At 41.7% G+C, this 27646-nt stretch overlaps 2 protein-coding genes across 3 annotated transcripts; one reads left to right on the plus strand and one right to left on the minus strand.

Annotated features, from left to right (window-relative positions):
- Window positions 1–847: 847 nt before the first annotated feature.
- Window positions 848–19933, minus strand: LOC311141748 (lysine-specific demethylase 2B-like). The gene is made up of 10 exons (XM_084177182.1): window positions 19739–19933; window positions 10091–10315; window positions 9526–9663; window positions 8581–8667; window positions 7615–7911; window positions 6619–7427; window positions 6111–6274; window positions 3653–3814; window positions 3197–3415; window positions 848–2677 (listed from the first exon to the last, which is right to left on the minus strand). The coding sequence occupies exons 1-10, from the start codon at window positions 19790–19792 to the stop codon at window positions 2496–2498; spliced, it is 2337 nt and encodes a 778-aa protein (XP_084033308.1). The 5' UTR covers window positions 19793–19933; the 3' UTR covers window positions 848–2495.
- A 2088-nt stretch (window positions 19934–22021) lies between these two features.
- Window positions 22022–25706, plus strand: LOC311141364 (calcium release-activated calcium channel protein 1-like). Of its 2 annotated transcripts, none has more exons than XM_084176663.1 (2): window positions 22022–22043; window positions 23603–24866. In XM_084176663.1, the coding sequence occupies exon 2, from the start codon at window positions 23609–23611 to the stop codon at window positions 24155–24157; it is 549 nt and encodes a 182-aa protein (XP_084032789.1). In that variant the 5' UTR covers window positions 22022–22043; window positions 23603–23608; the 3' UTR covers window positions 24158–24866. The 2 variants fall into 2 exon arrangements, with proteins under 2 accessions (XP_084032789.1, XP_084032788.1); XM_084176662.1 differs by having other exon boundaries at window positions 22032–22357; window positions 23603–25706.
- The last annotated feature ends 1940 nt before the right edge of the window (window positions 25707–27646 follow it).

A 27646-nucleotide genomic window follows, 5' to 3' on the forward strand; every position in this document is an offset into this window, starting at 1 on the left:
TTCTTGATATTTTCGTCAAAAGAGAGATCAGGGTCCAGAGTAACGCTGAGGTCCTACACAGTTTTGTTTTTAGACAACTGTACAACCATCAAGATGAATTGTCAAGTGCACTACTTTCGACCAGAACCTATGATGCTTTGGTCAAAAGTAGTGCACTATATAGGCCAGGGAATAGGGTGCCATTTGACATAGGCACTGACATTGGGTTAGAGATCTTATTTCCATACTGATCGTTTTCCTGCCCTTTTAAAATACTAAGCACTGTACTGTTTCAAAGTCAACGTTGCTGCTATTTCAGAAAATGTCACATGCAAGCGCCTATAGTAGCTGAGAAGGTTGCACTTCCCTTTGGAAGGGTATGCTAAACAAATAGTGTGCAAGGTCTGGTCTTTGTATTTGGGAATGTATAACTTTTTATTTAGGCAATTAAAGATTTTTATTAAATACATTAGACTGTCTACTTGTCTAGTATGCGGTGATGCCCAGACCACTCATTCTTGGCACCCCTTTGAAAAATGAAATTAACAATTTGATAAATAGGGAAATGCTTTAGGAAAATGAAAGCAATCCTGTAGGGTGAACTAGTGTTTAGATTACCAGATTATACCTTTGTCTAGGAGAGGACAGCTGCAGACAGCAGCTTCCATGTGACAAACGCTGAATGTAAAACAAAAAAACATGGTTGATACATCACCTGAGTTGGGTGAGAAGGTTCCAAAAATATGTCCATATACCAATGTTATTTCCTGCTCATCGAAAGCTAAGCCACCTGAGGTCACCAGTTACCCTGGCATTTAGGAAATACTCTGCTGTGCCCTATCAAAAGGCCACAACTGAGGGTCAAAAATATGTTATACAGAGAAATATACTTTTAATGACAATCATCGCACTTGATTTTAGATTTACAAATATGAACTACATCGTGCATCTGTAGTCAAGGTGGCCAACATCATTCACTTGTGACATTGTCGGTCACAGTCACAACAGATAATGGCAAATTATAATTACATTATTTGCACAAAACCACAATTATGGATGATAACTATCAAATATAAATAAATACAAAATTAATAGATAAAGTCAATCTTGGAATTAATAATCGGATAATCAAATGCTCTTTCATAGAAACATGCCAAGTCTGTGGAGGCCACTGTTACTGTATGCACTGGTGGAAACAGTTTTGTAAAGGGGCAGTCTGCAGTTGCTACACCCATTTTTGGACTTAGAAATTAATTATATATTCTCATTGATTCTTTAATATAACTTACAAATGCCTCATGAGCTTTAGTAAACAAATGTAAACAAACTGTATAGCCTCAAAATGTGGTTAAAACTATCATTTTGATATCATGGATGGTCAGTCCTTGCATCCATATGTCTTCGAATTTGAGAGTGATTACATTTCTCCAGGCCCAGCCCTCAGCTTTTTACCAAAACAGGCGGGTAACGCTTTGTTATTGTTTCAAATGCGGATTGTCCCTTTAAAGCGGATTATTCAATTACTTGACAGAATCTCACATTATGGGCTCGAGTGCTAAAACATGCGAAACACAATGAGATTGAAATATGTACGAAACAGAATCTCACATTATGGGCTCGAGTGCTAAAACATGCGAAACACAATGAGATTGAAATATGTACGAAACAGAGGAAAATGCAGAAGGTACTAAGAGATTTAAAAAATACATTGACTAACATTCCTTATGTCAATATTTATTGACTGATTAATTTCAAGATATATTCATTAACCTAACCATCTTTGCAACATTTATTTAAATCTTATTTAAACATTTAAAACATGTATTTTCTAATTGTCTTATGTTCATGTTTTAAGTAAAGTATTAAAGTAAATCCAGTCCAAGTCAGTAACTACCATTAACTTGTAATGTCACCTTCAGAATTTGGCACATGATATCAGGTAAAACACAGCATCCAAAAATATATATTACCATCGGTGTCAAGGCAAACTGATTTAAAGTACTGTAGGTCAATATTCAGTTCTAAGAATTATCTGGAAACTGTTCATAAGTTGAAATCTGGGGTGTGTATGGTACTGCATACATAGAGTTTCACTATAACCTAAATTGTTAGCCCAATGCGTGAATTATTATTGTATAAAAAAAAAAAATCTAATGTTTTAAACATTTAACATTTCTAAGTAATAGAAAACAAATTCCCCAACAAATTCAATGCAACAAACACAAGCCTTTGAAAAGGGTATAATCTTAACACAAAAATAAACACATGCATGTTTTGTTTTCCCTCCCCATCTCCTTCTGTCCAGTACATCTTCCCCTTTAACGTCCAGAATGACATTGATGCAAAAATGTGACATTGTTCGTTCACAAATCTAATACAGTAGATTCTCCAATGAAGAGGAAATAAATATACAAAACCAACCAGTGCAGGCTTGATGGGGGAAACCTTGTCTTGCTCCATTTAGTAAAAAGGGTAGTTCTTTTTTGCTGTGTACATTTTGGCCTTAATGTCAGTGTCTAGCTGAGTTTCTGCAGTAATTTGTCCTCTTTGAGTCCAAACTGTACACTCACAGACATCTCTGCTATGAACTGTTCACAGGCAGTCTTGGTCACCTGTTTGCAATAGCGCAGGTCAATGTGACAGATGCTTCCACAGCGCTTGAAGAAGGTAAGGGAATGGTCTGTCACCCTATTACAAACTGGAGGGGGAGACAAAAACAGAGCCAGGCATGAGAAAACAAGTAGAGAGCCAGATTGAATATTATGAAGCCTAACTGCAACAAAGACTTGCAAATTATAATAAATAAAAAAACTAAAATCAAGATAAGACAAAGAATAAATACATATTCTATATTCTTTAATATGAAGACACAAAATAAGTGAAATAGCTCGTTCTATAATAGTTATGACTGAAAAGACAATGTATAATTACTATCTATCCAGATGTAATGTATATCAAATTACTTTATTCTTGCTATGTAACTACTGTAAAAAAAATAAGTGGCATGATTCTAAAATGTGTTTAGAATGTACATGTAACAACAAAAGAAAAAGCTGTAAAAACAAAAGTTTATTTTTGTCATCCGAAGGTAAAAAAAGAAGAAAAAAAAGTGACATAGCAGAGTAAATAAAATGATCCTCTGCGGTGCTGTATTACTCTAGCCCCAAGTGCTAATACTGAGGTTGTGAGAGTGGTGTGACTGACTGAGGGTTCCTACCTGACAGGTTGATCTCTGTGAGGGAATCTCTGGTTGTTGTCCCTGCGGCCGTCAGCAGGTTGACCGACTGGTCGTTGATGTGGTTGCAATAGCTCAGGTCCAGTCGGGAAAGTAACGGCATATGTCTGATAATCAGACGCAGAGAGGTGTCTGTGATGTCCAGTCCGGCCAGACACAAGTCCAAAACGTTCCTCAGCTTACAGCGGTTGTCCAACTGACCTGAGGGTGGACAGCAGGAATAAAATAGGAGTGATTTCCCATCTCGCAGTCAAGCATGGTGAGTAATCTCATTCATTTTCGTTAACATCCTTTAAGATACACTCATATTTTCTGCCTAATGGGTTTTTAGAAAGAAAAGCCTCCCAGTCCTGTCACACCCAGGAGAACCACCAGAGGCTGCTATAATACAGTCATGTCAATTTCATCTAACTCTCCCCTCTTGTTGCCGGTGGTTACCTGGTCTGTTGTCGGTCGGTGGGGAGAGCAGGTCCCTCATCTGGGCATCTTTGAGCCCCTCCACCCACTGCACGTCCAGGGTGCGCAGCAGAGGGCAGCTAGAGGTGCAGAGGGCAGATACAGCCACCCACGAGCACCCTGAGAGCAGCAACACCCGCAGACCTGCAGGACACAGAGCGGTGTAGTGTCCGAAGGGTTTCAACAGACACAATCACATAGAGGGGTGGACAGTCTCTAGTGCAGGGGTGTCAAACATACGGCCCGCGGGCCGGATCAGGCCCGCAAACGGGTTTAATCCGGCCCGCGAGATGATTTAAAAAAAATTAATAATAATGAAAAAAATATATATATTTTATTTTTATTTAAGTATAAAAATGCGCTGCAATTTTTCAATAAAATAAACTGCTGTTCCAATTGCGTCCACTGGATGGCGCAATAGCAATTGTGTTAAGCAAGCAAACTGTTTATACCGGGGCAGAGCAAGTAGGTCAAGCACGTGCAGCCAATGAGCTACTTTGTTTTGCCCGCGATATTTATTACGGCTTCTACTTTTAACATTATGTGCTTTGGCACCCTCATTGCCCCAATATGTCTCTGTCAAAAAAGAGAAAAGTGGACGCAGAGTGCAGAGTGTTCCAAGAAAAATGGTCATCCTATTTAATCACGGAATTGAATGGGAAAGCTGTATGTTTGGTGTGTTCAGAGCATGTTGCAGTGCTGAAAGAATATAACCTTCGTCGCCACTATGTGAGTCTTCATGCCGACAAATATGACAACTTTCAAGGACAGCGGAGATGAGAGAAGGTGAATGAACTGTTGGCGGGTCTGAAGAAACAGCAGTCTGTGTTTACTCACAGCCGAGACATCAGTGACGCTGCAGTGAAAGCTAGCTACCTCATTGCTAATGAAATCGCAGTGGCTTCAAAACCATTTAGTGAGGGTGAATTTGTAAAAACATGCATGATGAAGGCAGCGGAGATTGTGTGCCCTGAAAAGCGGCAGGCTTTTGCAAATATCAGCCTGACAAGAAACACAGTTGCAGACAGGATTTGCGATCTTTCAGTGGATTTGGACAGCCAGTTGAAGCAAAAAGTAAAGTCATTTATTGTGTTTTCGGTTGCAATTGATGAAAGCACGGACATTACAGATGTTGCACAACTGGCCATTTTTTCATCCGCGGAGTTGATGACACATTGACCGTCACCGAGGAGTTCGTGGAGTTGGTGCCGATGACAGATACAACGACAGCAGCTGATATTTTTACCGCACTCGTCGGCGCGCTGGACAGGGTCGGAGTGGACTGGTCCCGCGCTGTCAGCCTGGCTACAGATGGTGCGCCCTCAATGATCGGGAAAAAAGCAGGCGTTGTGACAAAGTTCAGAGAGAAAGTGCAATCTGCAAATGGAGGACGTGATTTTTTGACTTTTCACTGTATTTTGCACCAGGAGGCTTTGTGTTGCAAGTCATTAAAGATGGATAACGTCATGAAGGTGGTCATCCAAACTGTTAATTTCATCCGATCCAGAAGCCTGAATCAGAAGCCGAGGTGCTGTGCTGAGGCGTTTCTTTGATTTACGAGAAGAAATTGAACAGTTCATGGAAGAAAAGGGCAAACCAGTGTTAGAATTTCATTCCGCAGAATGGATGCCGGACCTTGCATTTATGGTGGATGTTACAGAGCACCTCAATAACTTGAACAAACAGCTGCAAGGGCGCAACAAAGTTGTCACGCAGTATTATGACAGCATACGTTCTTTCAAGTTGAAGCTGTCATTGTGGGAGACGCAACTTGCCGGTGGTGATGCAGCTCACTTCCCCTGTCTGAAAAATGTGTGCGCGACCCAACATGTGGCAGACATGAAGCGGTTCAAAGATAAAATAACTGGACTGTTATGGGAGTTTGAGCAACGCTTTCAGATTTATGTTTATATGTTTTTATGTTGATGTGCTATTGTTTTTAATTGATTTTATTTTATTTGTATATTTAACCTATTCTTGACTCTGTGGTTCTTGCACTTGTTTGGGGAACAGGATTTCATTATTTTTATCTACATTTCTGCCTGAGAAATGACACCCTGATATAGTTCTGTGATCTGTGAAACAGTTATGTTAATCACTGAGGCATTGTGTGTTTGTGTGTTCTTTTTCTTTAGAATTTTCAAATAAACTTGACGTGTTTTATGATTAATAGTGATGTTGTGCTTGTACTATTTTGGACACACTGTCCTCAGGCTCCAGCTTTATGTTGGATGTTGATCGTATTAAAACAAAGAAAACAATCTGAAGTTGTTGTTTTTAAGTTATATATACCATGATTTTTCCGGTCCGGCCCACTTGGGAATAGATTTTCCTCCATGTGGCCCCTGAGCTAAAATGAGTTTGACACCCCTGCTCTAGTGTCTAGCCAAAACATATTTCTCTCCCATAGATCAGAGGTTCACATGGTCCTGGTATGTACCTGGTAAGCGGTTAATTAGCCAGCCCAGCTGCTTCTTGGAGATGTTGGTCCAGCTGAGGTCCAGTGAGAGGGGCTGTCTGCGGATGATGCCACTCAGCATGAGGGGAGTGATAGATTTACAGCGGTTCAGATCAATGTTGGTCCACAGTCTTTTATCACAGCACCTGTCAGAAATAGACAATAGAGATACACAGTCACTATCTGGCTTGGACTAAAATTCACTATGTTCTAGATAATTAGTATATTTGAATGTGAGTGTTAAAAGAGATTGAACGGGATCTTAAGCACTTACAAATTAGTAACATATTTTACGAATTGGAATTCCTAAAAAAAAAATATACAGGACGTAACACATCATACGAAATGGATGACATACACAATTGTGCACAAATTTCAGGGACTCAGTTTGGCTCGTGAGAGCTACTTTTATAACGCATCTTTCATTTATGTTTTATAGGCCCTTAATGTAAAGTAAAAATCTGAGTGGGAATAGTAAAAGAGCTCTAACCATCTATTCCATGTCTTGCAGACACACATGCAGACACACAGCTCCTTGTGTGTGAAGTGTCCAAAGATCTTCATCCAGATCTCTCGCTGCACCGCATGGGTCTTCCCATCCACCAGGGGCAGTCTGTCCGGCGGGGGGCTGATGGGGGGTGGCCGGATGACGTGACGCTCCATTTGGACACACTTGGGTGGGGAGCGTGGGGGCAGGGGCCGGGTACCAGGGGAGCTCCTGTTGAAGCCCAGAGGGGTGATCTGGCTGGGGTAGAAGTGGCGCAGCTCCCAGGGGGTGCCGTTCATTTCCTTGGTCCGGAGGTGGGGGCGCTCCCCTCCCAGGTCACTGCCGATGCGGAAGCCCCTCTTGGGCTCCTCATTCTCACTCTCTGGCTCCACCTTGAGGGGCTGGCGGTTCTCATTGGCTAGGCAGTCCTCAGTCTTCTGGATCTCCTGGTTCAGTGCTTTGCTCAGCTCTTTGCTCAGCTCCTTGTTGGGTAAACGGCGTTTGCGGCGTGCTTTGGGGCGTGGGCCCTTCTCCTGGGGTTCACTGCCCCCCTCGCTGCTGGGGCCAGCCTGTGGAGAGCTGCAGTGAGACTGGTCACTGTCTAGAACAGGAGTTTTGAGAGGAGGCCTTGGCAGGTTTGTCTTTGTGTCCTCGTCATCCCTGTCCTCTGCCTCGTCCTCGGTATCTCCTAAACGCACTCTCCTCTCCAGGCCTCGCCAGAACAGAGAGTCCTTCTCCTTCTCATCCACTTCCTCCTCCTCAGTCTTGATCTGATGAAGGAGTTTGGGGAACAGAGGTTCATCTGACTTTCCCTGTGGGGGAGAGGGAGGTTTAGTTAGAGAGCATGTTCAACTATGGATACCAGAGCACATATCAACATCCAAACATTTTACAAAAGGAGTTGCTTGGCACAGCATGAAAATGGCCATCCATAGTCAATGAGTAACATTGTACTAACAGACACAAACAGAAACTGCATTATGAAATCAGTCTCTCTACCTTCTTCCTCACACTGAAGTCCTCTTCCTCATCATCGTCGAAGAGCTTCCTCTTCTTCCTCAGTTTGTCCTCAGGTCTGGGCCGAGGCAGGGTGCTGGGGGTCAGGACAGGGGGGTGTCTGTGGAGGGGCTCCCGTTCCTCAGGTCTGTGTCTGGGGGTCTCATCCCCTTCAGGCTTCCTCTTGGCTGTAGACGTAGAGGTGGATGTGGACTCGCCCTCCTCCTTGACTGCCTTCTGCTCCTTCAGCAGGGAGCCAGGGAGGTTAGACGCATACTTGAATCCTGGTCCCCTTTTTTGCTTGCAGACCAAAAGGTGGAAAAACAGGGAAGACAACTTTATATATTTTGCCTATCACGACAGGGTCACCAAACTGAGCTACTGTACTTGTTTCACAATGGAAACAAGTCAGACATTGTAAAAACTACTTAGACTGTGACGGTGCCACTTCTAGAGAATTAGGTGTTGGTTTCCTTCCCGTGTAACAGAAACAAGGCATTGAACCATGTGATATAGTAAGTAGATGAACAGGAAGTAAGAAACCACAAAGTAAAGACATTATTTGGAGTGGTTCACAGCACTGTTTCCTAATCCAACATCAGATGACAAAATTGGTGTGTGCTTTATCTTTGGCGAAAGGGTAAACTAAAATCAGAAATATCCATTTCATATTAATGCTAATAAACTTGAGAATAGATAGTATTCTATGATAGGCTGCCTACAGTAAGACCTCAAAATGATGCATTCATATATAGATGTATGATCACCCTGTTGCAGGACATTTTAAACTTGTAGTGCATTTGATGTTTAAAAAGGCTTCTGAAGTTTATAATTTCAAATGTATCAACCCCTACAAAATATCCATTAAATATAATCCACATAATAATTCACATATCCTTTTGCTGCAGGATTATTTTCCTGCTGTAGCAAACTGGCTCAAATTAAGATCCTACATTTGTAGGTACTCACTTTTCCGGTTTTCCCAGCATAGTTGCATTTGGGACATTCCCAACAGTTAGGAAGTTCATCGTTCACCACGCCAGAGGCATCTTTTACCTGAAAAGCATGAAGTAAAATAGAGAGTTAAGAAGAGAAGGGCAGAAGGGGAGTCAGTCTAATGTACAATGTGTTCACCACAGAGAGAAATGAACAGGGAACTGAAAGTGTGACTGTTGTGACCTCTTTATGTGAGGCAGTTTAACACTTTATTTTCTGACACATTTAAAAAGTGAGAAACTCTAGCAAACAACAACCTCTAACATATAAAGACTCACAAAGTCTTATCAAAATGAAAAATAAATATTCTTCAGAAATACCTTACCACAAGTGTGTTATGTGCCTGGAATACCACAAATACAAAGGCTGTGTTCCTAATATTTGATGTAGATCACAACCTCCCTTCATTAGAACAGGTTCGAGCAAGGACATGCTATGACATGTTATGCTTTGGTAGAATGGTTGCTAAGAGTGCATGAGCCGCTTTACATTTTATTTGCATCCGGCTCCACCCGGCAATGTCAACAACACTGCAAAGTGGTATTCTAGCATCATGTAATTTCAACTGGACACAGCCTACTGCAAGTCAAGCTGGAGGAGGGAATGTGATGAGGTGGTTCAGTGTCAAACAACAACAGGAAGTCCCCACCACACCAATGACTCATCAAGCTGCCTTGTAAAACAGTTTGACAGTCAAACACAGTGAATCACCTGCCGTTTGTACAAAGGCAAACATTCCAGGATATTGCCCTCACTTGTGTGTCACAAAGCATATGAATCACTCAACCGTATCATAAACATTCAGGTGAATCTCACTCACAAAAATTATGAATCATCAAACTCATCAGATGGAGGCTTGGCCTTGTGTTCAGTCATGGTCGTGTTCAGTCACGACTCGACATGCTCATCCTGTCTCACCTTTAAGCAGTTGGGGTGGACAATCTCATTGCAGATGGAGCACTCCATGAGCATGACACTGAACTTGTCCTCCTCCAATGTGTCCTCCTTCCCTGCTTCTCCGCACACCACACACACAGCTGTGTGGGGCAGGACGGGCTGCAAAGGACAAACACAAAAACACATTCAGTGACACAAATAGTGTTGATAAGCTGCTACTGGTCTGTTTCCTGTTTTAGGAGAATCATTAACAGACATTGGCAACAATGCCAAGCCGTAAACAAATATCCACTGAATGGACTCAAAATAATCAAGAAAATGTTACACATGAATGAGTCATACTGTTGCAAAAACTTCCTGAGGTCTCGCTCGGTATCATTGTACTTCTGGTTGGTTCTCGCTTACACTGACCCTTCTTTCAGACCCTGAACTGTGAACCTGTCATTATGGTTTTCATGTCAAATGCAGTCTTTTGCATTTGTGGCACAGCACTGTAGCACTGGATAAGACAATATTGGCTAACTGAACTATCTGCTAAATAGTATGAATGATGAAAAGCCTGTGTGGTTACTATGGCTTTACTCACTGCAATGCACTGCCTCATGATACAGGATTGCTTCATGCGCCCTGGTCCTCCAAACTTCTTCATGTCTTTACAGAAGTGACATTCTCCACACTCGGTTCGGAGGCACGCCTCACACTTTCGGCAGCGTGTTCTCCTGCGTCTGGCGCCAGACGCACTGCGATTGGATGGCAGCTTGACCGCTGCTGAAGTCCCCATTTTGGGCTTTGGCCGGTTGGCTTCCCGTTGCTGCAGAGAAAAATAATAAAATTTATGTTAAAACATCCATTACCTCTTGTCCCTGGAAGTAGACTTCTTGAGTCCGGTCATTGGCTCCCTGGTCCTCCCCAATCAATATTCAACCCTGAGCATTAGGAAACTACTTTATAAAGGCAATTCAAATGGACACTATTGCCCAAGACAGTAACCTACATTCTACTTCATTACTGAACACAAAACATCTAGGATGGTCTACTCCTGACGTTTATAAAGCTAGTGAAACAGTACTGAGGCCACCGGCTGCGAGCCACATACAGTACCTTTCGAACCTCTCTAAACGCCAAATCTGTAAATCCACCTCTGTCCAATATAATAAAAATATTCTCTCCCACCCCGTGACACCACAAATAGTTAGAGGTTCACAGGTAAAAATAATAATTTCAAATACTCTTTAGCCGAGCCTAGAGCCACCAGAACAATAAAAATGAGATATTCCCTACGCCATTACTGAGGAATGTATTTTTTGCTGCAGAGGCGAGTGTTTCCTTGGCAACACAGTTCCCCTGCTTTTCCTAACCATTTGAATAGAATAATGAAAGGAGATGAGAACTAGCAGAGACATACTGTACTTTAGCTTTAAATGGGAGGGCTGTGGAGGGGTTATGATTGTTTTAAAATTGAACATTTTCATGGCTCCTCTTCCAGAAGTAAAACTGTTACTTTATTTTCCCATAAAGTACACATATAGCTTCAGGCGCTAGGAGACATGCTGGAAAAACACAGAGTTAAATGTGATACTGTAGATTGGGTTATTCATTCCCCTGGAGGCTATTCTTACTGGCACTAAAAACACTGTTTATGTGGTGAGATTAAAGAAACAAAATCACAAGACAGCAACACACACAGGTCCACAAAACATGTCTTACCACCTGGCAATGCTCCTCAGTTAAGGATTAATCCACAACACTGAGAAACACTGTCATGTCACAGCCCTTACATAATCATCCTCCTGGAACATATATAGCTACTAAAGGACCAAACCTCCATCTTATAAAAGCAGATGGAATTCTTGCAGAGGGCTTAAAGAGAGAGAAAAACACTAGAGCAGGGTCATTGAGAACAAAGTGTTCCTTCATGAATACCAGAATAACATATCACTGGGGAGACATACCACAAGAAGATTCTTTACCAGGAAGCTTTTCTTCAGGTTTGGAGAGAGAGTTGTTATAATAACATTTTACCTTTGTCTCATCTTTGGCCATCCTCAAGCATATTTCCAGATCCAAACTGAGATTCTCAAGCATACACTGTTGTTGATGACACCACATCCAACTGGGATTGGGAAACAGACTACAATCTGATGGTTTTCCTAATAAATCTGTTCAACCAAGGAGTGTGTGGAAAGGTGTACGAAGAAGACATCAGAAGGAGGGCTGAGGCTGCAAATGCTATGACTATCAGCATTGCACAACATTCAAGTGTGATTGGCACATTCCTGTCATTGTCTTAAAATGTTGAAATTCCTCAAACAGATTTTTTAGAGACCTTTTAACAAAAATCTCTACAACATCATATCCAACACAACAAATCCCCAAAGCAATCAATGTAGGACTACTAGAAACCCATGTGTGCTACATTACCTATTTTCCTCTCAAACAAACTCATCTTGAGTAAAGTAGCTGATACCCTCTTACTCCAAATATTCAAGTAATTTGTGCAACAGTGTTTTAGCCTGACAGAATGCTTGACAAAGTGTTCTGTGTATGTGAGTTGTGAAAATAGTGACGTTCTTCGAATATCTGTTCTGCCAAGGGGGCATGAATTTGTTTATCTTTTATTTGTTTTAACCAACAAGTGGGTGAGTATGGTCTTCTTTGCCATTTATGTGAAACCACTGAATTACAGGAGAAAGCAGTAAATAGTGTGGCAAACATGAGGAGTGATCCTCTCTGGATGACACATCCATGAGTCAGGGGAACAGGTACTCACTCAGCCAGGCTATTCTCCTCCTATGCCCCTCTTTCAATAATCGTAAATTCAATCTTTAAGACATTTGTATCGTCTTTTTAAAAAACTAAAGTCGTCTGAGTCAAAAGCAGGCCTATGAAACACTAAATGTGTTGATTGTTTACAAAAGCATCTTGACCTATAATAGTTCCAGACTGCTTAGCAGCACTTACTGTAACTTAGCTGACTAATGTGCTAGGAATGTTAGGTTGGTTTGATGAGGCCCTAAAACACTAGGCCGAGATGGGGGCCATATCTGATCAGTATTACTGTGGATCTCAGTGCTGTGGGAGGAAGTCACAGGGTTCACGTTCTGCCTGTCTTCAGTGGACCACAGCACACCACAGCGATGCCCACACAAAAGGGAGGGAAGTCTGACATCTCTACAACTGTGCCAAAAGAACAAGATCAAAATAACCCACTTCATAAACAATGACTGTGAGTGGGTTTAATGCGTTGCACTTCCTTACTCGTACCCCTGAGGAGCACATCATTCATCTGGTTATTCAAGCTGAAAGAGCAAGGGACGATGGACGGGGCCATGTACCGCCCAGTGCTCAGCGAACCAATCCTATATCTTCCTTCATAAGGTCCTGGATCCCACTGGTCTACCAGGTATTTTCTACTTGTAGGGTAGTGCTGAGCGATTAGTACTTTTAGAGGTTGGTTCGATTATTTAAAAATAAATAACGGTTTTCAATTATAATTTTTTACATTAAATGCATTATGAAATAATGAAATTAAAATATTTAGGGCTGGTCCAAAATAGGGCAGAGTTGTCTAACTTTGGGGAGGGTGGTGTTTTATTGGGCACAGGAGTGTAGTGCATTTTTCCCCCTGATTTACATTCGCTCTTTTGCAGGTTTTACTATATAAGGTCTTCCATGCTAGCCAAATTTCCTCATCTGCTTGCATGCGCCTCACCTATATCAAGGTGTTTTTTCGAGAAGCCGGTGTTTGGAGGATATATTGGCACAGTTTGCAACACCCTTGCCAATATATCCTCCAAACACTGGCTTCTCTGGCATTATCACTTAAATAACCGCCATTTCACACATAATACAAGATCCCACCTTGCTAGCGTATTTTCTTTTGTCGACATTTGGAAAGTTTACTGACATTTGCTGTTTCCATCAGGACTGTCATTACATTTTTTTATCCGACATGTACTTGACTCGAATAAAAAGGTTGGATGGAAACTTGGTTAATGTCAAGCCATTTTGAGGATGCTGGAATTATATTTTGTCAAGCCATTTTGCAAACCGTGCCAATATTTACTTGGATACATCCATAACAATGAGCTAATGAGGCGTGATTTCGCCTAGCATAGAAAATGTGCTCGCTCGTCAGGACTCTGTTGTTCAGAGGAGCTAGCCAACAACACAGCTAACACAATCACTTCGAACTGAAGCGGGAAAGACTGCAAACTAGCTGCACTTCGTTTCGTTTTACCTTTTTTCAATTGACATTTATTTGTATATATCCTTTAAAATGATGCCAGCTGATTCATGATTTTGACTGGCTGAGAAACGCTGCCTGCCTGTCTGTCTCGTCCCGACTCCCGAGTTCTTTACTATTGGACAGCTGGAGATCGAATTTGAATATTGAAACAATGTTACAAATGTCGGAGAGACAGACAGCAAGGTTTATACAAATCTCCGCTGTTGAAAACAAAATGTTAGTCTAAAAGAATTGTGAGAATGTCTAGATGCTTTTTATAGTGGAGATCAAGTTTATAAATTGCTTGGCTGGGCTGATGAGAGTGGATTGCGCAGCCAAATGGAACAGAGTAAATTTTCACATCATAGATTTAGCCGGTGGTAACTTGTGGAATAGACACCGGCTGGAATGCTGTTTTAACAAATCAGCATTCAGGATTAGACCCACCCGTTGTATAATATGATATAATAACCATAATATCTAAGTAAACCTGGAGTCATGTGATGGTATGTTGTGTGGTCCTCCTACTAAGACTCTGGAAAGCATGCACTACACGGAAGGATCTTGTCAATGATCTCAAGGCAGCTGGGACCATAGTCACCAAGAAAACAATTGGTAACACACTACGCCGTGAAGGACTGAAATCCTGCAGTGCCCGCAAGGTCCCCCTGCTCAAGAAAGCACATATACAGGCCCGTCTGAAGTTTGCCAATGAACATCTGAATGATTCAGAGGAGAACTGTGTGAAAGTGTTGTGGTCAGATGAGACCAAAATCGAGCTCTTTGGCATCAACTCAACTCGCCGTGTTTGGAGGAGGAGGAATGCTGCCTATGACCCCAAGAACACCATCCCCACCGTCAAACATGGAGATGGAAACATGCTTTGGGGGTGTTTTTCTGCTAAGGGGACAGGACAACTTCACTGCATCAAAGGGACGATGGACGGGGCCATGTACCGTCAAATCTTGGGTGAGAACCTCCTTCCCTCAGCCAGGGCATTGAAAATGGGTCGTGGATGGGTATTCCAGCATGACAATGACCCAAAACACACGGCCAAGGCAACAAAGGAGTGGCTCAAGAAGAAGCACATGAAGGTCCTGGAGTGGCCTAGCCAGTCTCCACCTCAATCCCATAGAAAATCTGTGGAGTGAGCTGAAGGTTCGAGTTGCCAAACGTCAGCCTCAAAACCTTAATGACTTGGAGAAGATCTGCAAAGAGGAGTGGGACAAAACCCCTCCTGAGATGTGTGCAAACCTGGTAGCCAACTACAAGAAACGTCTGACCTCTGATTGCCAACAAGGGTTTTGCCACCAAGTACTAAGTCATGTTTTGCAGAGGGGTCAAATACTTATTTCCCTCATTAAAATGCAAATCAATTTATAACATTTTTGACATCCGTTTTTCTGGATTTTTTTTTTTTAATTCTATCTCTCACTCTTCAAATAAACCTACCATTAAAATTATAGACTGATCATGTCTTTGACAGTGGGCAAACGTACAAAATCAGCAGGGGATCAAATACTTTTTTCCCCTCACTGTATATGCACAATTTTTTTTACTGGCAAATAAAAATCTAATTAATCCAAACTGTGCAGCGCGGCCATTTGATGAATGGAAAGAGACATCTGTTAAAAAACACCAAAAAGTTGAATGACATTCAGAGATTATCGAAGGTTTGGCTTGACACTGGGTAGGCCTACAAGGTAGGAGGGATATATTTTCTGTTTGTCGAGATTGACGGTCTTTTTATTTGTATTTATTAGGGATCCCCATTAGCTGCTGCCAAGTGCTTGTGTGCATATGCGTGTCTGTACCTTTGTGTGTGTCTCTTCACAGTCCCTGCTGTTCCATAAAGTGTATTTTTACCTGTTTAAAAAAAAATCTGATTCTACTGCTTGCATCAGTTACCTGATGTGGAATAGAGTTCCATGTAGTACTGTGTGCCTCCCATAGTCTGTTCAAGACTTGGGGATTGTGAAGAGGCCTCTGGTGGCATGTCTTGTGGGGTATGCATGGGTGTCCGAGCTGTGTGCTAATAGTTTAAACAGACAGCTCAGTACATTCAGCTTGTCAACACCTCTTACAAAAACAAGTAGTGATGAAGTCAATCTCTCCTCCACTTTGAGCCATGAGAGATTGATATGCATATAATTGATGTTAGCTCTCCGTGTACTTTTAAGGGCCAGCTGTGCTGCCCTGTTCTGAGCCAATTGAAATTTTCCTAAATCCCTCTTTGTGGCACCTGACCACACTACTGAACAGTAATCCAGGTGTGACAAAACTAGGGCCTGTAGGACCTGCCTTGTTGTTAGGAAGGCAGAGCAGCACTTTATTATGGACAGACTTCTCCCCATCTTAGCTACTGTTGTATCAATATGTTTTGACCATGACAGTTTACAATCCAGGGTTACTCCAAGCAGTTTAGTCACCTTAACTTGCTCAATTTCCACATTATTCATTACAAGATTTAGTTGAGATTTAGTGAATGATTTGTCCCAAATACAATGATTGTAGTTCTTGAAATATTTAGGACTAACTTATTCCTTGCCACCCATTCTGAAACTAACTGCAGCTCTTTGTTAAGTGTTGCAGTCATTTCAGTCGCTGTTGTAGCTGACGTGTATAGTGTTGAGTCATCTGCATACATAGATACACTGGCTTTACTCATTGGCACAGAAACCTGTTGGGGAAAATTTGTTGCAGATATTTTATATCATTATAAATTAAATATGGCATCAAAATGTTGAAAATCTGATTTCCCCCTAGCTGATCAATGTCTGCAGCCGGTTTTGATCGTAGTGTAGGCCTAATGAAACAAACAGAGTAAGTGAGCTTGTCCGTGGTGGTGGTACCTTCTGGCCCATAACCCTGCATGGCATCAACTGTGCCACAAGAGCATGCTGAAGTGGCAAAGTCGATATCCATATTTATAAACACAGGGTCGCTATCGTTATTTGTGGTCGTAAACATTATTTTGAGTTAATTCTGAGGGCGGAGGGTATGCAGTGTTTTTTACAGTACAAGGGGAGGGACCAGCCCCCACCAGTAAATTTCAAACTGCAGAGATGTCTGACGAAATCATTTGACTAGTTCTTCAAAGTAGATAAGGCATACTTTCACGAAATGTCTATGTGCCTCTCATCGTTGTGTTGTGTACATTCCTCTCTCAAGGTCTATGCGGTCTGTGTTTATCTAACCTAACGTAGCAGGCTTAAAAGTGTATCCGATACTGAGAAATATCGGCGAAACGCCTTTATGCACAAATATTGATATAATAACCATCATACCATCATATCTAAGTAAACTTGGAGTCACTCCCGAGTGGCGCAGTGGTCTAAGGCACTGCATCGCAGTGCTAGCTGTGCCACTAGAGATCCTGGTTCGAATCCAGGCTGTCGTAGCCGGCCGTGACCGGGAGACCAATGGGGCGGCGCACAATTGGCCCAGCGTCATCTAGGGTAGGGGAGGGAATGGCCGGCAGGGATGTAGCTCAGTTGGTAGGGCATGGCGTTTGCAACGCCAGGGTTGTGGGTTCGATTCCCACGGGGGTATAAAAAATAATGTAAGTCGCTCTGGATAAGAGCGTCTGCTAAATGACGTAAATGTAAATATGTTGTGTGGTCCTCCCACTACGACTTGGGAAAGCATGCAGTTTATTAGGCTACAGCTGGAATATACCCTTTCCCAGCGGCAGTAAGAAAGCTATCGCCATCTGCGCCCATTCAACATTTACGTTTTTATTACTTCTAAACAGAATAACTTGTTGGGGTTCTCATACTGTTACAATTATGTTATGGTTCTTGATTGAACATTCGCTAATATTATATTTGGTTGTGATCTTTGCAAAATAACTATTTGGATGCAGCAGTTGTTAGCTAGAATGCTAACGCTCATTGATATAGGCTGTAGCAAAAGCTAGCCAAAGAGCCATTTTAGTGGTTGAAGTTGAAGTGTTTTTAAAGTATAACGCAGTTGATTTGCGATGATGACAAACATTATTTTAAGCAGGACATTTATATGAGCCTTACAATCAAATTATAATCCAAAAGTTGTGTGAAATGCACTCATAAACAACATGTAAAGAGAGGCTATTTTTGCTGGCGTTCTAGAACTCCCCCTTGTTCTGCCACCAACTTGCGCGGATTGCCCTCGTGTGGCAATGTTTGTAAACACAGAAAGGGGTCTATACATTATGAACTTCACAGGGTGGTGAATGTGCAAGGTGACGATCTTGATGTTCCTTTCCAATAAATATCGAGGGTCTTATTCTGGTGACATGATGATCGATGCTTGGCTGCCGTTTGACAAATACAAATAATAGCGCTCTTATCCATAATAATCCCATAACGTAGGTTATATCTGCGAGCTGTTGGCTAGAGCGCATGTGCCATGACCAGAGTGGTCACATTTACTATATAACAACAGTTGATACAAAACCATCAGTAGAGTTGAAAATGCGATGGAAACCCATTTAACTGTTTCATTCTAATGGTAAAAGTAATGTTTATGTGCGCTACGTCATGACGCCGAGCCTTTTATCCGCAAAAAGTCAGTTTGATTGAAACATCTCTGGTGGTAAAATGTGCATATTGTTTTATGCAGATTTTCGAATATTTTCATGAAAATATGTCGCAAATTGGATGGAAACCTAGTTAATTACCACGTTGAATATTTGCTTCATGAACACTACAACTCCCTTCAGCCCAGCGTCCCGCATAGTTCTTGACTTGATTTCACTCTTAAAGGATTTTATTTCCCTTGAGAAACGGCGCAATGGGCTCACAAAAAACCGACCTAAATGGGTTTAAAGTAATTTAACCAATGTCGGTCAATCTGTTGTTTAATAACCGAAAAAAAACGACATGTCGGTTAATAGCTCAGCACTATTGTAAGGTAACCTACAACGAAAAGTCTCCAAACAGTTAAGAGCGGTCAATCGCTGTAAGAGCAGCTCATTGTTCCCTCTCCCCATCCCCCTCCCCAGTTCAGTTCAGTTCCTGCGAAACAACATTGCCTCCAGCCCTCTTAAAGGCACAGAGCATGGTGAGGTGTGAGTATGAGCAATGAAGGACAATTCACAGGATATGAGTTTTCTTTCTCAGTGATCTAGATAGTTAGACATGGAAGGAATAAGTATGTCTGTCAAGAGAGCTAGACCTGAATGTGACAATGGTGCTACATCAGGCATGGCCTGATTTAGCGTAATCTATTTACTTTAGTTTTAGAAACAGTCAACACTGAGCCTCAGGTGAAGTGTAGTGAAAGGCCTCACATGTATAGTCATGCTGCCTCCTACACTACTCTCCCACACCCTGACTGTTCACACAAAAATACCAGTCACAATGACCAATCCCTTTCCATGATCACAGTAACTTGACCAAGAACACAATCTGACAGCTCAGTGTGTGACAAATAGCTAGTAGGCAACAGAGAGGGGCAATGTGTCTTCTTCAGGGTTTTTGTTGAGAAAGGTTTGTTCCAAAGGTGAGAGGATTCTGGATTTTATTTAAATGTTTAGTCATTTAGCAGACACTCTTATCCAGAGCGACTTACAGTTAGTGAGTGCATACATTTTCATACTGGATCACATTTAAAGCCAAGCAATTATGGGGATGAAATAACTACTTTGGTGAGCAGCTCATTATTTTCTTGCTAGGGTCTGAGATAGGTCGTCTGGATACAACAACATGAGCCAGGGACAGGAGAAGGTGTCTCTATGACCTCTTAAATAGCTATCTCTTGCCCAGTGGATTAGTTCTCTTACTGAAACAACAAACCATGTTTCCCTTCTCCATCCATTCCCTATTCAAATGATTACCCTATTCCTGCTTATGGTGCCGAGTGAGTGGAGATAGAGAAAATAAAGAGATAGAAGGTGGGGAGAGAAAATACATTCTACTCACAGGATTACTGGTCTAAAGCCCCCCCCCCCCCCCCTTGAGAAAGACAAAACAGCATGCAGATTAGAAACCCAACGTGGTCGGTGTTAACATTCTATTCTCTGACCTGTTCAGATTCTGAATCATAATCCTCTTCGTCTGCACTCAGTGACAAGGCCATGGTTCCTCTCTTCTCATCGTCTGTCCAGTGTTGTAGAGAAAACTGACATGGCTGAAGCCTCCAGCCCTGCTGCTGTTCCCTGCTCACTCTGTCGTCACCCTCTCCCTGACTCTCTCCCTCCCTCTCTCTCTCGCTCGCTCTCCACACACCGCTCAGGAACAAGCAGCTGTACAGGCACACACAAGGCGACAGGAAGTCTCATGAATATGCACAGGGAAGGTCAGGAGAGAGAGGGGGCAGGCAAAGCCAATGGAGAGGCAGATGGCATTTGCTTACAGGGTTGCTTACAAAGGGCACCCAGAGTCAGAGAGGGTGGGACTGGAGAGTGGTAGGGAGGGAATGGTCAGGAATAGTACAGACAGTGTCATTAGAGAAGACGGGCAAGGGGAAGACATCTGGCTCCTTGGGAATGGGGGGGGGGGGGGGCATGTTATGACGCAAACATTTTTCATAATGATTTAGGACATATTTCACTTTACTACAGTCAGTTATTGTCATGAGTCTTGTCCTGTAGGCAGAATTTAGCGATTTCCCCTTAGGCCAAAATTGGCTATACTGTAAAAATTCATGAAAACTAAACATTTGCTTTTTGGTCTTAATTTAATGTTAGGCATTAGGGTTAGCAGTGTGGTTAAGGTTAGGTTTAAAAATCAGATGTTATGACTGTGTCTGTGCCAGCTAGTGACCACTCTGCAGAGCTGCCTCCAGAACAAGATTCATGAAGAAAAACGCTAACCTGCGACAGACACAGGAAGCCATCAGCTGCTCTGGGTTTGATTGCTCTGCCCTTAATGTCTACAGATAGTCAGAGGACAAAATACCTATCTCGTGATTTCTTGGTAGTTCAAGGCAGAAATAATTAATAGCCAGCAACTAAAGTACTCATCTAGGACATTATTGAGTGCTTTCATTGGAAGAATTACATCTAATTGCTGCACAAGTATTACCAATTTAACAAGTGTCATCATCACCATCATTATACTGTTTAAGTCTGATCTAATAATGCCCAGAACCTTATTTGTGCTTGTTAAAATTTTGTGAAATTCTTGCATCTGTGCATATGAACAGATTAAATAGCAGGATATTCTAATACAATTGTTCGACTAAAATATGATGGATAAAGAGACAGCTGCACACGCCTTCCCAAAATCCCCCCATCACACTAAGTATCCCACTAAATAGAAACTACACTGAGTAGTTTCTATTTATTGCGTTCCTAATATTGCGCTGCATATATGAGCATGGAAAAACCCAGCAGCGTTTCAGTTCATACCTCGTTCAAATGCACTTACATTTTTTTTCTTGTCCATTCACCCTCTGAATGGCGCACATACACAATCCATGTCTCTCCTTCTTTAACCTGCCCCCAATAACTGGCATTAACAGCTATGATTAGATTGTTCTACATGCCTAGCTGGGCCTTGTTCTCTCTGACATCAGGGACTTGGTACATGATTGTGTGCTCACCTACCTTGTCTTTAATACTTGGTCAGTGCAGTCGGTGCAGAAACCTGCTCCCAAAACCAATTAAATTTCACAGTGCAGATACTCTCAAAGCTAGCAGCACCTGTGTGTGAGGGAAGAGACAAGTATTATTGAGACCCAACGCACATAAAATCAGAGCAATAAAAAGGGAAACAATTATTGTACTAGTAGAAAATGTTAACCAAATAGTTCGAAAGGGAGAACAATAAAGAAGTCAAACATGAAAATAATTGACAAAAAGCACTCGCCAACAAAATCATTTCTAGGCCTTCATTCTCAGGGCTTCATTGATTTGTCATAATATCCTATGGCCTCCACTAGGTGGCAGTCAAAGATGGCTGCTCAATAGCATGTCTCCCATCAAATCAGTATTTTGATAATTAATTCATAAAAACGTTTAATGAATACTACCAAGCCAACAGCACATATAGAGATAGTTTACCATCACGTCCAATGTCACAGATGCATCGAATTATTGCAGATGGAATTCTGGTACTAGAATATTGTCAGTCTTCTATGGCTGAAATGCAAGTGAAAAAGTATGGTAGCATTTGTGCAATTCTATAGGCTATGGACGCACACAAATAAATATAATCACCCCACGGTATTCAACACATTGTTTGCATTTTTTAGGCGAAGCTGATGTGGCCTATTCAAACGTGCACCCACAGAGGAAAAACACAGGAATGTTCATAGGTGCACTACTACTACCGCAAGCAGTGCCCTCTCAAGCAGCGCCGCACACAGAAACAGCATTGGATTGTGGGTAAGATAATATATTGTGTTTCCTGAATTAGTTATGGCTACAGTAGCAGAAGGTTAACGTTTTTAGAAATAACGTTTTTTGTTTTACAAATCTCTAGTTTAAAAGTATAATTGTATGTCAATTCGCATGAGTCCGCATCTCGTGTAGAAACTACAGGTTGACTGCTTGAAAAGTTATACAAGTTAGAACGGTAGCCAGCAATGAGTTTGAACGAACACTCTTTGCAAGCTCTGTCATGGAGAAAACTTTACTTGAGTCGAGCAAAGCTAAAGGCTACGAGCAGAACTTCAGCTCTCCTGTCGGGTTTCGCAATGGTGAGTACAACTCAGCGATTGGAGCGGATTCTGACAACTTTGCCAAAATTGAGTGATATGACGCACAATTTCATGACACATGAGACCTACCGGCCTATTTGACTGTCTAATAACGTAGCATTCGTAATCAAGTGGGAAGGTAGTAATTACCAGTTGTGAAGTCGTAAATACAAATTCAAGCGCTTTGAACTCGTTGAGAAACGCCGATTGGCTAATGTAATGGGCAACAAGCTGTATCAACCATAAACTAAAAGTAGGCTCACAGCTATCATGTCTGTAAACAAAATATAGTGTTCAAAAACCATATTAGTAGATTACTTTTTATAAATAATGTTTTGTTGTTACATTTAACTATCGAAAATGTTATCGAGGTCATTCCCTTAGTAGGGGAAGTCAGAGGTCAGCATGTGGGAGAAGTCGGAGCTCAGGGATGATGCCGCTTTCAAAACAACTGGGAACTCTTAAATCTCCGACTACAGTGCGTTCAAGGCAACTGGGAACTCTGGAAAAAACTAGCTCAGACTGAGAAAAATCTATTTGAACGGTCATCCAACTCGGAATTCAAGTCGGAAACTCAGGCATCTTTCTAGAGCGCTGACCTGACGATCACTGACGTCATGATTTTATCTAGTTTTTTCAAGTGGATTTTTCCCAGTCATATGTGGTAAATACCACCTTCCCACTTGGTTATGAACGCAGCATTAGGCCTGATGAAGTGTGGTATATTTAAACAATAAGGCCCGAGGAGGTGTGGTTTATGGCCAATCGAGGTCAGCTAAGGGCTGTTCTTAAGCACAACACAACACAGAGTATGCATAGATTTGCATACCCACGGCCACGGATGGAGCATAGTTGAATGCATTTAAATGTCTCTGCAAGTTTAAACCACTATGCAAGGCCAGATGCAAAGTAAAAATGGCATTAGTGAGTCAGACTCATATCTAAACCTTAACCTACCACAAATAAACTGCAGCAAATCCTACTGTTCCATACAAGCCAATAACATTTAATCTGACAGTCACTCACCCAACAGACAGTTAGACCCAGTACAGTTGTCACCTGGTCACAGGGGTTAGGCTACATCTTCCTGTGCAGCCTGCACCCAACAGAGAAAAAATATAGAATTGTCACATGCAGTGGTTGAGCTATAAATGAGATCGTCTCTGTTCAAATTGTTCTGAATCAAATCCTGCTCGTTGCTCTCTCGGTCAGTGTTTCGTGTTAAAATGCGTCTCTGTATTTCAGGTGGCTATGGTAGAGGTGCAGCTGGAGCCAGATCATGTGTATCCCCCAGGGCTGCTGATAGCCTTCAGCGCCTGCACCACTGTCCTAGTGGCAGTGCACCTCTTCGCCCTGATGATCAGCACCTGCATCCTGCCAAACCTGGAGGCCGTCAGCAACGTTCACAACTTGAACTCGGTCAACGAGTCACCCCATGAGCGCATGCACCACCACATTGAGCTGGCCTGGGCCTTCTCCACTGTCATCGGCACCCTGCTCTTCCTGACCGAGGTGGTTCTGCTGTGCTGGGTCAAGTTCCTGCCCCTCAGGCGCCCCAGTGATAATGGCACCATCAGTTCTGGTGAGGCGGCAGCCATTGCCTCCACCTCCATCATGGTGCCATTTGGACTAGTGTTCATCGTGTTCGCTGTGCACTTCTACCGCTCTCTGGTCAGTCACAAAACTGACCGTCAGTTTCAGGAGCTGGAGGAGCTGTCAAATATCACCCGGCTGCAGAACCAGCTGGACCACAGGGCAGAGACGACCAGTCTGCAGCCCTCCTCTGTCCACTTCCCCTAACGGGAACATACACACGAGTAGGGAGAATAGAGCAGTAGACAGCTGTAAGAAATCTATAATGATATCTATATATTTTTTTGTCTATTTGCATGAGCACCCTGAGAAAGGATACTTTATATAGTAATATATCATTTCTACAGATGTTTTGTATTGGGATTTGGACTCTGCTCTAGGCTTTTTCTATTTGCTTAAATGGTTGTTGAGAGGTCAGGAGAATTTGCTTTGTATTGCTAATTCGATTGGACTCAAGCCACTCTTTTTTTTTTTTTTATGTGCTGCATGTCTATTGTCTTCAGAAATAGATCTGAATAGCTGAACGTGAGTGAGCACCTGTGTAAAATCTGTAGTTTAATATTTTGGGATATCTTCATTACATAGATTATATTTGTATTCATATCACATGCACATAACTACACTATGTTTTGTCTATGGCGGCTGGGGAACACCAAAAGTGTGGGATGAACATAAGATAACATTTTGTGAAGTAGCTAGAATTATTAATTTACAAACGATAACCGACCAATTTCCATGAAAGTAAAACTCCTCAGGAGAGCATAACATGCATTAACTGCTGTAATAGTTTTGGTGCAAGGGAAGTGCAGAATTCAGATATTTTTTGTCAGGTGACCTTAATCTGTCCATCAGGGTTGGAATATTTATATTTAAACTTTTTAAACTCCACATAATTGATAATTAAAGATATGCTCTGATGGTTTTTTGATAAGTTAATGCATTTTAAGCACACTCATCATACTGTTGGTACATGATAGATTAACTATTATACTGTGGTTGAGATACAGTGAGGGGAAAAAAGTATTTGATCCCCTGCTGATTTGTATGTTTACCCACTGACAAAGACATGATCAGTCTATAATTTTAATGGTAGGTTTATTTGAACAGTGAGAGACAGAATAACAACAAAAAAATCCAGAAAAACGCATGTCAAAAATGTTATAAATTGATTTGCATTTTAATGAGGGAAATAAGTATTTGACCCCTCTGCAAAACATGACTTAGTACTTGGTGGCAAAACCCTTGTTGGCAATCACAGAGGTCAGACGTTTCTTGTAGTTGGCCACCAGGTTTGCACACATCTCAGGAGGGATTTTGTCCCACTCCTCTTTGCAGATCTTCTCCAAGTCATTAAGGTTTCGAGGCTGACGTTTGGGAACTCAAACCTTCAGCTCCCTCCACAGATTTTCTATGGGATTAAGGTCTGGAGACTGGCTAGGCCACTCCAGGACCTTAATGTGCTTCATCTTGAGCCACTCCTTTGTTGCCTTGGCCGTGCGTTTTGGGTCATTGTCATGCTGGAATACCAATCCACGACCTATTGTCAATGCCCTGGCTGAGGGAAGGAGGTTCTCACCCAACATTTGACAGTACATGGCCCCGTCCATCGTCCCTTTGATGCGGTGAAGTTGTCCTGTCCCCTTAGCAGAAAAACACCCCCAAAGCATAATGTTTCCACCTCTATGTTTGACGGTGGGGATGGTGTTCTTGTATGGAGGACTAAAAGTGCCACAATTAAATAAATAAATACACCATTAAATAATTACTTAAATGTGTCATTAATTAATTAAAATTAGAATTAAATACATAAATGTGTTATTAAATGTGTCATTAATTAATTCAAATACCGATTCATTTTATGTAAAATACATATATAATAATTTCACTATTTACATTTACATTTCATGGTCCTGCGTTGGAGTGCTTCCTGAATTACTTAAAACTGTCAAACTGACCCATCAAAAGTTGGTAGGCGGAACCTAACGCCTGATTGGTTACCCTCTGCATCAAGCCAAGACAAATCAATTCCGGATAATGTCAGCAGGTCCTGCTTCTACATCCTCTGCTAAGTTTAAAATGTCTCTAACCAACTCCCTGGAAAGTTCACGGAGATCCTCCATTGTCTCTATCCAGGTTGGCCTACTCTACTTCAGACCAAAGCAATGGATCAGACTAGATTCGCGTTAGCCCCGCCCACTGACTTTGATGGGTCAGTTTGACAGTTTTAAGTAATTCATGAATCACTGCAATGCAGGATCATGAAATGTAAATGTAAATAGTGAAATAATTATATATGTATTTTACATAAAATGAATCGGTATTTGAATTAATTAATGATACATTTAATTACACATTTATGTATTTAATTCTAATTTTAATTAATTAATGACACATTTAAGTAATTATTTAATGGTGTATTTATTTATTTAATTGTGGCACTTTTAGTCCTCCATATTCTTGGGGTCATAGGCAGCATTCCTCCTCCTCCAAACACGACGAGTTGAGTTGATGCCAAAGAGCTCGATTTTGGTCTCATCTGACCACAACACTTTCACACAGTTCTCCTCTGAATCATTCAGATGTTCATTGGCAAACTTCAGACAGGCCTGTATATGTGCTTTCTTGAGCAGGGGGACCTTGCGGGCGCTGCAGGATTTCAGTCCTTCACGGCGTAGTGTGTTACCAATTGTTTTCTTGGTGACTATGGTCCCAGCTGCCTTGAGATCATTGACAAGATCCTCCCGTGTAGTTCTGGGCTGATTCCTCACCATTCTCATGATCATTGCAACTCCACGAGGTGAGATCTTGCATTGAGCCCCAGGCCGAGGGAGATTGACAGTTATTTTGTGTTTCTTCCATTTGCGAATAATCGCACCAACTGTTGTCACCTTCTCACCAAGCTGCTTGGCGATGGTCTTGTAGCCCATTCCAGCCTTGTGTAGGTCTACAATCTTGTCCCTGACATCCTTGGAGAGCTCTTTGGTCTTGGCCATGGTGGAGAGTTTGGAATCTGATTGATTGATTGCTTCTGTGGACAGGTTTATTTTATACAGGTAACAAACTGAGACTAGGAGCACTCCCTTTAAGAGTGTGCTCCTAATCTCAGCTCGTTACCTGTATAAAAGACACCTGGGAGCCAGAAATCTTTCTGATTGAGAGGGGGTCAAATACTTATTTCCCTCAATAAAATGCAAATCAATTTATAACATTTTTTACATGCGTTTTTCTGGATTTTTTTGTTGTTATTCTGTCTCTCACTGTTCAAATAAACCTACCATTAAAATTATAGACTGATCATTTCTTTGTCAGTGGGCAAACGTACAAAATCAGCAGGGGATCAAATACTTTTTTCCCTCACTGTATGTCACGCTGAAATATTGTCCTCAACATAATGTACTTCCCTTAACAATACTGTAAAGCACTGATTGTTTTGCGTTTATGTGAAGTCACAAGTAGCTGCTTCTAAATTAATTTCAATGGAGGCAAAACTTCAGATCTTTATCGTCAACCTTTGAATGTGATCCAAGTGCACATATTACTTTAATCAAATAATGGCATATTATTATTTGCTGTTTTTATTATTTATGCGTCAGTATACTGTATGATGGTTTATGCCTTTTTTAAAACATCCCCTTTAAATGCCATTTTATGTTTTTAAGATGTTGTGTTTGAGTGCCTGGGGCTTACTAAACCACA

The sequence above is a fragment of the Coregonus lavaretus genome (assembly GCF_964263955.1).
Source record: "Coregonus lavaretus genome assembly, chromosome: 14".
NCBI lineage: Eukaryota > Metazoa > Chordata > Actinopteri > Salmoniformes > Salmonidae > Coregonus > Coregonus lavaretus.